Source organism: Coregonus clupeaformis, chromosome 31 (assembly GCF_020615455.1).
Source record: "Coregonus clupeaformis isolate EN_2021a chromosome 31, ASM2061545v1, whole genome shotgun sequence".
Taxonomy (NCBI): domain Eukaryota; kingdom Metazoa; phylum Chordata; class Actinopteri; order Salmoniformes; family Salmonidae; genus Coregonus; species Coregonus clupeaformis.
In genome coordinates, this window is record NC_059222.1 from 9,823,141 (window position 1) to 9,837,827 (window position 14,687).

The 14,687-nt window shown below is 40.0% G+C and overlaps 2 protein-coding genes across 2 annotated transcripts in view; both read right to left on the reverse strand.

Moving 5' to 3' along the window:
• Positions 1-3,559: 3,559 nt before the first annotated feature.
• LOC121547513 (forkhead box protein L3-like) lies at positions 3,560-9,004 on the reverse strand. The gene is made up of 4 exons (XM_041858837.1): positions 8,657-9,004; positions 7,655-7,756; positions 7,459-7,525; positions 3,560-7,006 (listed from the first exon to the last, which is right to left on the reverse strand). The coding sequence occupies exons 1-4, from the start codon at positions 8,800-8,802 to the stop codon at positions 6,533-6,535; spliced, it is 789 nt and encodes a 262-aa protein (XP_041714771.1). The 5' UTR covers positions 8,803-9,004; the 3' UTR covers positions 3,560-6,532.
• Positions 9,005-13,623: 4,619 nt separating this feature from the next.
• The window catches only part of LOC121547514 (extracellular serine/threonine protein kinase FAM20C-like), an 85,895-nt gene continuing 84,831 nt past the window's right edge, over positions 13,624-14,687 (reverse strand). Inside the window, exon 9 of the mRNA XM_041858838.2 lies at positions 13,624-14,488. Coding sequence (XP_041714772.1) covers positions 14,221-14,488 — 268 coding nt within the window. The 3' untranslated portion in view covers positions 13,624-14,220. The remainder of the gene's footprint in view (positions 14,489-14,687) is intronic.

Below are 14,687 nucleotides of genomic sequence, written 5' to 3' on the forward strand. Positions count from 1 at the left end.
ACAGGTAACGAGTGGAGGACAGAGGAGCCTCTTAAAGAAGAAGTTACATGTCTGTGAGAGCCAGAAATCTTGCTTGTTTGTAGGTGACCAAATACTTATTTTCCACCATAATTTGCAAATAAATTCATAAAAAATCCTACAATGTGATTTTCTGGATTTTTTTTCCTCAAATTGTCTGTCATAGTTGACGTGTACCTATGATGAAAATTACAGGCCTCTCTCATCTTTTTAAGTGGGAGAACTTGCACAATTGGTGGCTGACTAAATACTTTTTTCCCCACTGTACTAGTACGAGCAAGAACATTGAGTATTGCAAACCGAGAACTTTATTCTCTTTTTGGATGATAATAATACATGTTGTGTTTCATACAATGAGTTTAAAACAATGTAACACTTGACAGTCACTCACTACCTTATTCTACCCTTATTTTATTATTAAAATATCGAGTTGACCGGGTTGGTATATTTAACATATCTGTAATCAATGGAAAATGTTGCAAAATATTGACGGAAGTGTAGGAATAATTTATTTAGGATTTTCTTCTGATCTATCTCAGTATTTGAAATTGTTTTATTGTACAAAAACAGAATGAAATGATTACCTTCTTTATGGGACAGATCAAGGTTTTTCATGTTAATTGTGTGTTAAACATGTTTTGTTGCTGTTTTATGGAGTTTGATTATTTTCTATACATACTGACTTATGCTGATTCAATGTTAAACATTATATAAATGTATCCAGATTAATTTCACACTACAGTAACTTATAATGTCACTATTTATGGCAGATGCCCACTCTCAGTGATTGGTTTGTAACTGTAAGCAAAGAACTCTAAGGAGTTAGTTTTGTTTTTCCATGGTTTGTTGAACAAGCAGTACATTCATAGAAACAACATTGGCATCAGAAAAATGACCTCGCTTCTGAAAGACGCTTTGATAGAAGTGTTGACATTGCACATAATGAAAAGGTTTTCCCATCTCTCCTCTGAATGGAAATACTTTAAGTGTGCATGTACAAGTGTTGCCCTACTCTGAGACAGTAGCCCTGTACATTTGATGTATTGGAGGAGTTAAAATATATTGCTATGTGTGCAATCAATATGCATAGTATAATATGTATAGCTTGATATTGGTCTGGCTTGCTCAGTGGAACTATACATTATCTTGTATAATCAAGGCAAGTATGAATATTAGTTTGCCAGGTGGTCACCTCAAAGCATGTATGGTAAAACATAAAGGGACTTTAAGGGAAGCTGTATGTTTGTGTGTGCCGACTGCTGCTGCTGTTTCCTTAGTTCTGTCTAGCTCTATATGGTTTGACTCATGCATGTGTTGAACTCTAATAAAACACTATAGCAGTAAGTGATCTGCTCTCCAACTTTCGTTTTTTTTTTATATACTGTATATAGTTATGTTGATTCTAGTCAGTATCTCCTCTTGTCTGATACATTTGTGTGCAGTTTTGCCGGTGCATGATTAAAACAAAGTACATTACTGTGGAACAGAAGGAATCCTTGCCAACGCTTCTGCCTCACACATACAGTACACCAGTCTAGGTTGGCCTGTAGTAACCCCTGGCCATTCATCTTGCTGTGGAACCACTGTATCCCCTCCAATCCTCACCCCTCGGCCCTTTTCTCTCTCGGCCCCATTCTGTCCCGGGGGGGGGGGGTGCGGTGCGGGGGGGCAGTCCCTAACTGACAGTCTAGGGGCTCTCCCATTGGTTCTTTAGGATCGCCTCATTCTAGAACATGGCTGGCTCCTCACATTCTGCTCCACTCTGCCTGCTTTATTTTCCCGGTCAAAAAGAGGAGTGTGCTATATTGTACAACTCATGCTTTACACAGGATTGCTGTCTTCATGTGTGGACACGTGTCCACAAGTTCTATTCTATTCCATCACCGTGGATTTCACTTTGGAAGGTAAATCTTAATATTGTTTGCATTGTATGAATCTATATCATGTTGCGATGGATGGATGATGTTCTTGTGGCAATGTGCATGTCTTTTGCAGAGTGTGTTATTTCATATTTGATTGGCTATTCACTGAATTATCTCAATCTTGTAAAATAATCCTTATTTTAAGGCTACATTATGCACTGTCATTTTGGAAAACGTGTATGATTTGAATGACCCCGCCAAAACACTCAGTATAACTAGAGGATTCAAAACCTTTATGAATTCTTAACCTAAGAACAACATGTGATCATGCCATTTGAGATTGAGTGCTGCATTGAGTACTTCAGTATTGTCCAGTAATGTGATAGTGATATAATAATATAATAAGCCATTTAGCAGACGCTTTTATCCAAAGCGATTTACAGTCATGCGTGCATACATTATTTTGTGTATGGGTGGTCCCGGGGATCGAACCCACTACCATGGCGTTTCAAGCGCCGTGCTCTACCAGCTGAGCTACAGAGGACTACTCTATATCAGGACATCTGAGAGAGGAATGCCTCTGGACTCTCACTGATTGAAATAGATACAGAGATTTCCTAATTAATCAATTAAATTAGTTGAGCAGTCTGAGCATAGCATAGGCCTACTTACACCAAGACGTGAATGAAAAACAAGTGGGCCTACAGTCAGCCAGCCTCTATTAACCTCAATGGCCCCTCATCCGCTTTTCGATTTGCTGTTTGCATAGAACAATGGATATTTGTAGTAGTACCGAAGATACTGATAACCTTTCATCTGTGGTAGAACCCACTGAAAGCAGTGGCAGTGTAAAAAAAAGAAATAGGATGAATTTCATAAAGTATGCTTCTCTGCTCTCTCTCCCTTCAGTTTCAATGGAAGTATGACAATCACAGTTCTAGGCTGTGAGCAGCACCTGCTGGCCAAACTAGGTTTGAGGCCAATGGCTATGTGCAAGTAGTGCTGGAAAGGACTGGGACTTGGACCAACTACCAACAATCAGCCCATTCACTCATAGCAAAGCAGCAAAATCAACTGACTGGCGTGTGCGTGTGCGTGTGTGTTGACCAGAGCTGCTGTGCATTGTAGTTGCATTGCATGTGTATGTACAAGGTGTGCAATGCTCCTTCCATGCAACACAGAGCTGTGTCGTGATGACACGGTGTGGATGCTGTGCAATTCAGTCTTTACAATTGCAAGCAAGAATTAAATAAAGTTAAGGTCTGACATTCTGAAACTGTTGAATATCATGCTCTCTATCATGGAATCTATGGACATGACGCCGGTCTTCTCATCTATCCTTTCATGGAAAATGCATATTAATCCTTTTATTTTCACCCAAAGTACAACTGCTGTGAAGTTTGAACTCTGAAATATGGGACAATATGTGAATATGCTAGTTAGCGTGTTTGTGATATCCAGATGCTTTTTGAAGAAGACAGCTGTTTACCCCTAGATGTTGTCACAGATAACGTTCTTGAAGTTGGTTTACATAACTTTGACTCAGCAACAACAAGTGGATGTCTCAGATTGGTCCATCAAACGTTGAATTGGACACCATGTTCTGTTCTGTCTATGGTCCTACTAAGGTTGTGTCTCAAATGGCACCCTATTCCCTATTAGTGCACTACTTTTTTACCAGAGCCCTATGGGTCCTGGTAAATAATAGTGCACTATATAGGGAATAGGGTGCCATTTGGGACGTAGCCTAAAGCTGCAAGTCTTCCTGACTGGGACAAGCAGGCATGTAACTGGAGGAGAAATGAAATGAGGCAGGTTCAAATGGAAATGATGGCTGTTACGCTTTATTTTACAGTCCGATTTTTAGAAATCACAAGCTACATTAATTACATAGTAACAAACTACTCACTAGTTTCTTTGAGATTCACTAAAGCCAAGTGACACTAAAAAGGTTATCATTTGGTTATTGGTAAGAACCAGCTGTTACCATAGAAATTATCAATGAATAGTTGTAGTGATGTAAAATAAGGCAAATGTTCCATATTTCCCATATATCCTGTTTCATTTCTAGTCATTTTTTAAACCCCAGTTTAGTTTTTTCCTAGCAGGGACATCCTAACACAGGTCTCCAGTAGCAGGGGCTAAACAGGGGCCTGGGAGATCTACAGTAAATAGAATCTAGCTGTAAACACGTCTAAACTGACATTGATTTGACATCCAGTGTTGATGTTCTCATTCAAAACACATTTCAAAACCCATTTCAAAACTGTGGCATATTCCACCATGCCGAATCTACCTCTGGCCCTTTTGACTTGTACATGGGGCTTCAAATTGCAAAGGCCATGGGTGTGTACTGTATGTGTTAGCCCTTTCTGGCTCCTCAGGCTATTTCAACAATCTTCATTAGCTAGAAGCCTGATATTATTACCCAGCAATCTGCTTTCCATTGTAGGCCTCTGGTACATAAGCATGTCCCATATAACAAACTGTACATCCCTTTGCCCCCTCCAATCCCCTCCTACCACAGCTCAAGGAAATCATGGTTGTTAGTCAAGTACGGTGAAATTACACAGCCTCCCTCGTATATAAACATATACTGTGTTGTTGTTGTTGTTTTTAAAACACCAACAACAACACACAAATATTTATAATTAAATTCATAATCATAGTCGGGTTGAAAATTACTCCCAAGAATGAAAATCCAATTATAAAACAAATGCCGTAGATTAAATTACCTATTTGTGTTTATGATTGAGATGTTATTAACGTTGCAGATCATTGCTTTCCCAATTTCCTCCTCCCCATTCCACTCACTCTGCCCTGAGCTACACATTTCAACATTACCTACCTACACTCTTAGAAAAAAGGGTTCCAAAAGGGTTTTGAGGCTGTCCCCATAGGAGAACCCTTCTACCTGGAACCAAAAGGGTTCTACCTAGAACCAAAAGGAGTTCTTCAAAGGGTTATCCTATGGGGACAGCCCTTTTTGATTCTCGATAGCACTTTTTTTTTCTAAGAGTGTACGCAACCGCCCACAACTAGAAGTGAGCTCATACAGAAAATTATATTTCCCAGACCAAATGTCCCTCTCATAGAGGCTTTTAGCTCAATAAGACATAAATAACTGTAAAATGAAAATATTGATAGCCTCAAAATGCATAAAACTACATCAAAATACATCAAACAACATGACACAAATACTTGGAATTTGGAATGGTCATTTAATAGAGGCCATTCTCGGACACTGAGCCAGCAGCTACAACAATAATAGTACTTTTCTTCTGCATTTGAATTTTCTCTTTGGTGTCTCAATACAAACCGATGCAGACCCAGACCTAGCCTTGCAGCACTTTATGCTAAGTTAATTTACCCAAATACATCCACAGCGCCACCTTACATCAACAGTTTAGTTAATGGAAACCTACTGATCCATAACAGTGGTGGTGCTAGACGTTGGCTGGAGGGCCAAGCAGGTATGAATGTTAATATCATTGATCGATCACAGGATTTGAAAGGAAGCATACGCCAGTGTGTTTAATTATAATTGCGTCAGGCCGGGCGGGCGGGAGTTGCGGCAGTGTTGTTATGCAGCACGGCCCCCTTCTTGTATTTGACTAGGGTCACATCTAGGTCTCACCTTGCAAGTGTAACGCTATATTAAATGCCACTCATGTTAAGTGTGTTGTTGTGTTCTGTTGAAACCCTTCCTGTACTGAATGATGCAGTCACGGCATAATATAAAGGTTAAATTGAAAATTGTCCCTTCAAACAAGCAAGAGAACCCCTGCTATGATTGATATCCCTTCTAACAGGGAAATAAATGTTAGCAGAGTAGACCCCATGTTTTAATCTCCTTCATACAGTATTTGTATATAATGTATTCTAATGTGTCTGGATTAAATGTGGAGTATGTCAGTCTCAAGGGAATTGAAAAGGTCATAGGGAGAGATTAGGAGGTTTGGAGAGGGCCTGGGTTGATTAACCCCATGATAATTGCCTTCGATCACAACAACAAGGATTGAAGGGACTGAGCACCAGCTGTGACATGTACACTTCAACCTGTTCATTGCTTAGACACTTTCACCAACCAAAACCATTGTTGAGATTGTTACTTTTTAATATTGATACTGGTTAATACACACACACAAAAAAAATGTATGCACGCATGACTGTAAGTCGCTTTGGATAAAAGCGTCTGCTAAATGGCATATTATATTATATTATTATTATGATGATGATATCACAGTTTTATCAGCTTTCTCATACAGTCAGCATACTCAGTGTATTTCTTTCTGTCCTTAAAATAGTTAAGATATAATATAGGTGAATAATTATTTTCACAGACTCTCATAACAGAACATCCTACTTTATTAATAAAGCTTTATGTAAACCTGTATGCCTTGGGACAAGACTATGAACACTGTACAAGCTTATTTTGAGGGTAGAGTCATGTACATTTAGTATAATCAGCTAGGATCCACTGCACAATACTGGACCTCTCTATATTATTTATTTACAGGACAAGTCAATAAAATCTCCCCTTGCACAAGGAGGCAGTCTTTGGATCTTTTAATTTCCTAATTCAGATATGGAGGAAAAACCATCCAGTCTTTCAAATGAAGTCTCTCTCTTTGTCGGCAAGGCTATGACACTCACAGGGTCCAGAAGTGCAGGTTCAGGTGTTGGGGCTCCAGAGCATATATGGGGGCCCTTGTTGTACCACTACGTGGGGGTCTGAAGCCCGGCTGAGGGGGGTTGGGGGTGGAGAGGATGTAGTCAATACTGAATTTAATCTCCGGTTCTGGTTTCTCCTGCTGGTTTGGGTTGAGGGGGGTGTGGTGACCTGGTCTGTGGGCAGGGCTGATGGGGCAGAGGGAGTCCGGTTTGGGGTTAGGGTTAGGATCGGCCTGCCTGGCGGAGCCGCCGTGTTGGTTGTTGATGTTGTTGTTGTTATTGTCTCCTGGGAGGAAAGGCTCCCCAGGCTCTCTGAAACCCATCTTCATGTTGCGTCGGCGCCGGCGACGCCGAAAGTTGCCGTTCTCGAAGAGGTCGAGCATGGACTCACAGCCCGTGGCGAACGTCCAGTAGTTGCCTTTCCCCTTCTCGTTTCCCTCCGTACGGGGAACCTACAAAAAAAGTACAAATAAAATAACCCCACTTATAAGAAAGTAGAAATAAACCCATAATAGTCTATTTGTGATCACGCTCAAATGTGAAAGCAACATAACAGTACTGTATTGAAACACTGTTACCCTTTTTGCTTCTAGGCTACTGTGTGCAAAATACGTAACGTTATTTGCTTATAATTCATACAGTAAATGTGTAAATGTGCATGTAAACTGTATGACTGTTCACTGTCTCATTTGTAACCTTATTATTGTAATATATTTTAAAAGTTTCATACAATATTTAATCAACGAGGATAAAATATTATAGTCTTATGTATTTTCTTCTGACTGATATCAAGTGAAACTTATATCGAAGAATGTAATAACATGTGTAGCTTACTCTGTTTGATAATGATTATTGATCAAATGATCAGCTATCATCACACAACATATGATAACAGGTCATTTACCTTAATGAAGCAGCTGTTGAGAGAGAGGTTGTGTCGTATGGAGTTTTGCCATGCTCTCTGGTTGGACCTGTAGTGAATAAAGGAAACAGTACACTACAATACCTTCACTAATTTGTGAAAGGTATCCAGACACTTTTGGAGGGAAATGGCTGTTGAATAGACATGTGAAGTTAAATAGACATGTGAAGGTCCTTACCTGTAGTATGGAAAGCGTTTCATGATGAACTCATAGATCCCTGACAAGGTGACCCGGTGCTCTGGACTCTGCTGGATGGCCATGGCTATCAATGCTATGTAACTGAAGAGAAAGGGCAGACAGAGTTACAAAAAGTACAAATATTTATTTTAATTCATATTTATTGGTGTTCACATTGATATTCCCAAGAACAGGGTTGGGGATGTAATCATGTAATCTGATGACAACAAACTGTAATCATTTACATTACTAGCAAAAATATTGTAATCAGATTACAGATACTTTTGAAAAACTAGATGATTACTTCTTGGATTACTTTTAAATTCAGAAAGGATGTTTGCAAACAAAAATACATTATGAAACCTTTCTGTTTTCGCAATGACATTCAATTCAGCATTGAAAGAAGGCATATGTTTAAGTTTGTTCCACCTGAGCGAGTCTGACCACAAGTCAGACCACTATGATGACACACCAAATGTGTTTGATGGATCATTTTTGTCTTCTTCTAATGATTCTTAAAGGGAAAGTAATCCAAAATAACTGAAAGTAATCAGATTACATTACTGAGTTTTGGTAATCCAAAAGTTACCTTACTGATTACAATTTTGGACAGATTACATAAAAAAAGTAACCTAACCCTGCCCGATAATATATTGATAAGACTGAAGTTATATTCAGGGAAAGTGGTCTAATATTCTTAGTTATGATACTGATTTAATTTGGATATTGTTGAGATTCCACAATCATCTGATTAAAATAATACAACCACATTTGGTTTTCAGGTTTTAGATTTTAAATGGGTTGCATTGCATTCATTTGTGATTTATATTATGGTCTATAAAATACTAAAATAATTTGAATTTGTTTTGTATTTTTTCAGCTGAACTATAATGTAATATCTTAAAGACATAATTTATCATATCTTAGATCATGAATAATGCTAATAACAATACTCTTCATAATTCCATTATTAGTTCATTATATTAACCATAAGCATTCTACCTGTAAGCAGGTCGACACATCTTCTTGTCTTCATCCGTGCTGCAGGAGGGGTATCCATCTCCATCATAGTTGAAGCAGTTATATGGATACTGAGAGCTATCAAACATGTCTACACTTCCACCCTGGCTAATATAGGACTGCTTCATCTAATTAACAAATCAATTTCAGTTTTTATCACCCTCTAAATTTAGACCAATAATACCAAGCACTTGTTTCCTTTACAGAGAATGTCTTCTACTCTACTCTAACATACCCTACTCATAGTGGTGGCTCTACTGAATGAAGTATACCTTCCCCCTTGGTGATGAATAGGTCCCTTGGAACCCCCACTCTCCTCCTCATCGACTGCCTCACTGTTGGGTTGGTCCCCAGGTAGGCTAGGCTAGCGCCGATAAGACATGCCATGCACCAAATGACTTGGCCAGCCCAACGCATGCAGATTGTCCACTTGAACGTCTGAACCCGGGGCGTGATCAACTGGTAGCTAGATTAATCTCTGTCTCGCTTTGAATCTGGGTGGTCTATAGCCTATTTAGAGTGTTGACTTTATGTTTTGTTTTGTTTCTTTTTATAGTCTAATCTACCTAACAGGACTTAAACAACTAATCCAATACTAACAAACAACCTCCTTACATCTCCATCTCTCTCTTCAAATTTTTTTTTCTTTAGCCTCTCTTTAAATAGTGTGTGTTGTGTTGGGGTATGTTGTGTCTAGTCTGAGTTTTTTTTGTCGCAACCAGTTTCCTTTTTTTTTGGGGGGGTTCCTTGTGTCACAGACGTTTTAGTTAACAAGGAGAGTTTTGTAGATGCAATCTATAATGCTGTATAATGGCCATAAATTGTGTTTCCGTGACTAAAAGAGGGGATGTGTGTTCTGAAGGGCTCCTGACGGGGCATGTGGGTCTCTCCCGGCAGCCGACGGAGACCGGAGAAAACAGCCCGCGGGCGAGAGGCCGCCCTGTGTGGCCTGCTGTGATCCAGTAGATTAATTGTTGTAGAGACCCTTTGTGTTCTTCTATCGATGCGACCACAACAGTTTAAAAACGCAATTTTGTGTTTACGCCTTCTATACTAATGGGGCAAAGAAAGGGTCAACACTCTGGTCAATTTTAAACATTTTAGATGTCCATGTCCAAATAAAAGAAAATACAACTATTCTTAGATCATGGAATTGGGCACATTTTGGAAAAACATTTGGGAGCTATTTTGTTTTATTTGGGAAATGCACAGCTATAGCCTAATTGCTGGCTGCCTAGGTAGGCCTATACCAGCAAATGTGGTGTGTTTAATCAGGTGTCAGGCCGTTTGCAAGTGTCCACATCTCTATCAACTATATTCACTTTACATTTGGAGCCATGGTGTATCCTCTCTGTATGTAAGTGACCTTTGTGACCTTTGGCTGGTCTCCCTCAACATTATTTAGCAAATAAAGTGATTAGCCAGTTACTCTAATTGCCAAAACCCATTATCTTTTCTAAACATGCTAGTACGCTAATTCCCTTTCATTAGTGATGCAGTGAATTCAATTGCACCACCGTTTTCAGGAGCAAATCCAGGGCATGGGTTGACTACCCAGATGGTCAAACATGGAGAGTCACTCTATCATAGAATTAGAACCAGATTCCAGAACTATGCCCAGTCTATTGGCTTTAGCCATTCTATTCTATGGTCCCTCCATTGGAGCAGTGCAGAGGAAAATGAGTGGGATCAGATAAGGTGTCCTGTTGGTTGGATCCCTGGCTCATTCCCATGACGATGTTTCCTCTGCCGCCTGTCTGCGGCCAGGCTGATTACCCTAGTTAGGCCTGTGGTCCCTGTCCCTTAGATGTTTGTCTAAGACTGCATCCCAATAGCACCCTATTCCCTTTATAGTGCACTACTTTTAACCTGGGCCAATAGGGTTCTGGTCAAAATAAGTGCACTATAAAGGGAATAGGGTGCCATTTGGGGCGTAAGCTCAGACTGGGCTTCCTCCATTCATGAGCAGTCCTTTGGATGCATTTATAAACCATATCGGAGGCTTTTCCGGGGGCTGTGAGGGGCTAGGGAAAGGTTATCAAAACAAAAATACGAAACTGTAAACAAGTTTATGTTGGGGCGCTGAGGGCCATTTGCATTAGTACTCTAATAGACCTATAGACATCATTACTGTACATATATGTATTCATTTCACTTGATTGCTTCTATTAGGCCTATTGATCAGGCACTGTAGTCTGAACATACAGACAAATATAGCTGAGATATTTGTTTTCTGTGAGAGCCAATGACTTCTGTGTCCGTGCTGCCTATAAGGATCAGAATCAAGTCCGAGTTTTTTGCCCCATCTCGTCATTATTTTTCAATGTATCTATTTTTCTATGTTTGAGATATAACTAATAAAGTTAAATGACACGTTTAAATGCACATTTTGTTTTATTGCACCTTTACGATGTTGCAAACAAAACTCCACAGAAACAATGAACTGATGAAAAATAAGCATTTTTAGCTGCAGTCAGCCTCTAATGTCGTCCATACCTCCGTCTATACATAAAGTATCAACACAGACACATGTATACAGTATATAGCTTCTGATCAGGAAATAATATTTTCCTTAAATACTCTTTCAGTCATTCAAGTATTTCTATCATTGCACAGGCACTAGGTTTATCTACTGTATATATATTAACTTTCAGTAACAGTAACTGAAATGTTTTCTCCAGCAAAGCAGATTTGCCGTTGGAAAGTTAAGAAATGTACATCCTGCATATCTGTAGACAACATTGACATCTGGACATCATACATACATCACACCCTAAAGGAATATTCATCCTACAAAAATCTTGGTGTCACATTTGGCTTCTTAGTACCAAAATTGAGGACTGACTAAACTTTAATCTTAAATTCCTCCTCAAATTAATAAAATAATCTATGGGCTGAAGAGAAATAAGAGAAAAGTACAATGGAGGATATGCTGTAGTGTGAATCACTTTGAATCCGATTAATTGTTGTAATTTAAACAGGAAAGGGCCTTCCCCAAACTGTTGCCACTAAATTGGAAGCACAGAATCGTCTAGAATGTCATTGTATGCTGTAGCGTTAAGATTTCCCTTCACTGGAACTAAGGGGCCTCGCCCGAACCATGAAAAACAGCACTTACAGTTGACCGGGGCAGCTCTAGCAGGGCAGAAATTTGACTAACTGACTTGTTGGCAAGGCGGCATCCTTTGACCTTGCTACCTTGAAAGTCACTGAGCTCTTCAGCAAGGCCATTCTACTGCCCGTGTTTGTCTATGGAGATTGCATGGCTGTGTGCTCGATTTTACACACCTGTCAGCAACAGGTGTGGCTGAAATAGATGAATCCACTAATTTGAAGGGGAGTCCACATACTTTTGGATATATAGTGTATCTGCGGAGCGGGAGGGTTTAGGGTTATCCTATTGTGTGGATGAAGGGCGGGTGGATGGCGAGCGCGTTGAATAATGAGGAAACAACACATACAAAAATATATACATGTATAATTACTGTGTAATTTATATCTAAAGGCTACATTGAGGTTTTCCTTTCATTATTTTTTAGGCTATCTGGCATTAGTGCGTATTGCGTAAGCTTTAGAGCCTAACTGTATACGCACCAAATAGCCTACAAGCCAATAGCCAAATGCTTTTGGGAACAGGCAGAAAAAGTTAAAGTCAATCCACTGAGGCAAAAAGGACAATGTCGGAGTTTAATTCAATAAAAGAAAAGCTGCGAAATGGAGAGTTGTTGAAGTGGTAAAAGACGATGACTGCTGTGCCGGCTATGTTATGTGTGATGATTGTGAGGCGTGCTATACAAATTCAACAGTCACAAGACCGGGACTTCAAATAGGTTTATGGCAAGTCAAGGGAACTGTAGCCTACTGTTCAGATGGGTTATTATATGTAAACTGAGATCTGGACACTGACTGCAGGTCTATAACCTCTCACATAACCTTAATATTAACTCCTGCAGAATTAAGCATTTCTTGCAGTAAGATTATACACCAAATGTAGCCTACATTTTGACTCGGAAACAGGAGTGGAGAAATATGATTGATTACTTAGAGCATCTTGAGAGAATCGGAATATGCAGTTAGGGACCTTCTGTAGAGGTGCTGTCTTTATCAGCATCACAACAGCTGATAGGTGTAGTATTTCAACCACAGGAGCTTGGTGGCACCTTATTTGCCATTCCATTCGCTTCGTTCCGGGTATTATTATGCACCTTTCTCCCCTCAGCAGCCTCATGTGAAACCACATCAAATATGCATCCAAGCCGACCTGAAATCTTATCAGAAACATGTTGGGTCATTTTCACAGCTTTCTGTTTCCTTACAACCGGTCAAACTGTTATCATTTGGACATTTTACACAGAACATCTTTCCTGTTTATTTTTTGTTATTGCATTTTCACCCCAGTCCCTAAACATCTTTGCTTCGCGAAAGAAATAGAACTACAGAAAAAAGTTAACCGATGTCAACTATATAGATAGAAGCATTCATTCGATCAATTGATGACATTATTCTGGTGAGCAAGGGTTTATTTTAGTCTTCTAGGGCAACATATAATGACAAAAGAGAAGCTGCATGTATATGGCCTAATTATAGACATGTTGACTAACAAATAGCCTACCGAAATGTCATAAATTATAAGCAGAAACATATCTGCTAAAAGAAATCCTGCCCCCCTGTCAAAAAATCGTTCCGCCATCTCTGACTGTAGCCTACAGCATAGTTGGGCGGTTGCGGATGGGTTATTAGCAATTGTGTGTGGGTGCAGCTGACCTGCGGACCACTATTGTACATGCACTAGAGCTGCCCTCTACTTGATCAACTAGGAACTGCACATATGTAGAGTCTCTCGGAAACTGCATTCATGGTAAACGCTGCATATGTCGGCTCAATAGGACATTAACTTTACATTTCTAGAGCGCTTCAGCTATTCATATTGACTAGAGCCCCCAGTCCTATTGATAGAAAAATGATGTGGGTATCATTTATTTCAAACAATTAATATGAAATACAACAAATACTCTCGGGACAGGAAGCATTTGAAAGATGAAAAGCAGATGAAGACCCTTCAATCAAATATCTCTTAATGTTTTGTTTTTTTAAACACATAGACAACAACATAAAAGAGCAACAGAAGTTATAAAACATTTTGCAATAAATTGTTCATTAAGACACAGAGTCGATCTCCAATAGGCATATTGTTTGCATGCCTGTGACAGGTCCCAACAATGTGTAGAAACACACAATATTCAGTTGACAGCAGAAGGAATAATACCAGTCTTGGAATTCACTGAATTCAAAAATGTCTCCTGAACAAGACAAGCGGCTCTCGCAAGACTTTCATGATCTGTGGTGGGAGATGATCGATCGGTTGGAAGGTGTACACTGTTATTTAAGGAACCTATGGGGATGGTGGTCAAAAACGGTTCAGTCCAGTTCAATCTGGTCTAGTCCAATCCAGTTCAATCTAGTCCAGTCTGATCGACTCTAGTTCTGTACGGTTCGATCAGGTCCAATCCAGTCTGGTCCATTCCAGAACGGTCCATGCCTCCCAGCTACCTCCCCCTGGGTGATGTGTGTGTCTGCCCCCCCTCCCTCTCCCCCGCCAGGTCATCCTCCACCACATTACTATAGCCCTCCTTCTCGATGCAGTCTGCCAGGACGTTGAGTGTGTGGCGTAGGCGTCTGTCCATAGCCTTCAGGTGGGGCTGGATGAGGATGGGGGTCAGTTTGTCCCTCAGCAGAGACTCAGACATCAGACCACTCAGCTGGTACTCCTCCTTGGCCAGCAGCTGCAGACGCAGGTGGGTCGACTTCTTCACTCTGCAGAGACAGGAGGGGTCAGGAGGGAATGGAATAAGTTCATTAATGCTGTATAATTGCAACTTCATATAAAGTAATCAACTCCCACAGAGAATGATAGAGATATCATCTTTATATACACTGAGTGAACTAAACATGAAGGACACCTGCTCTTTCCATGACATATGCTGACCAGGTGAATTCAGGCGAAAGCTATGAT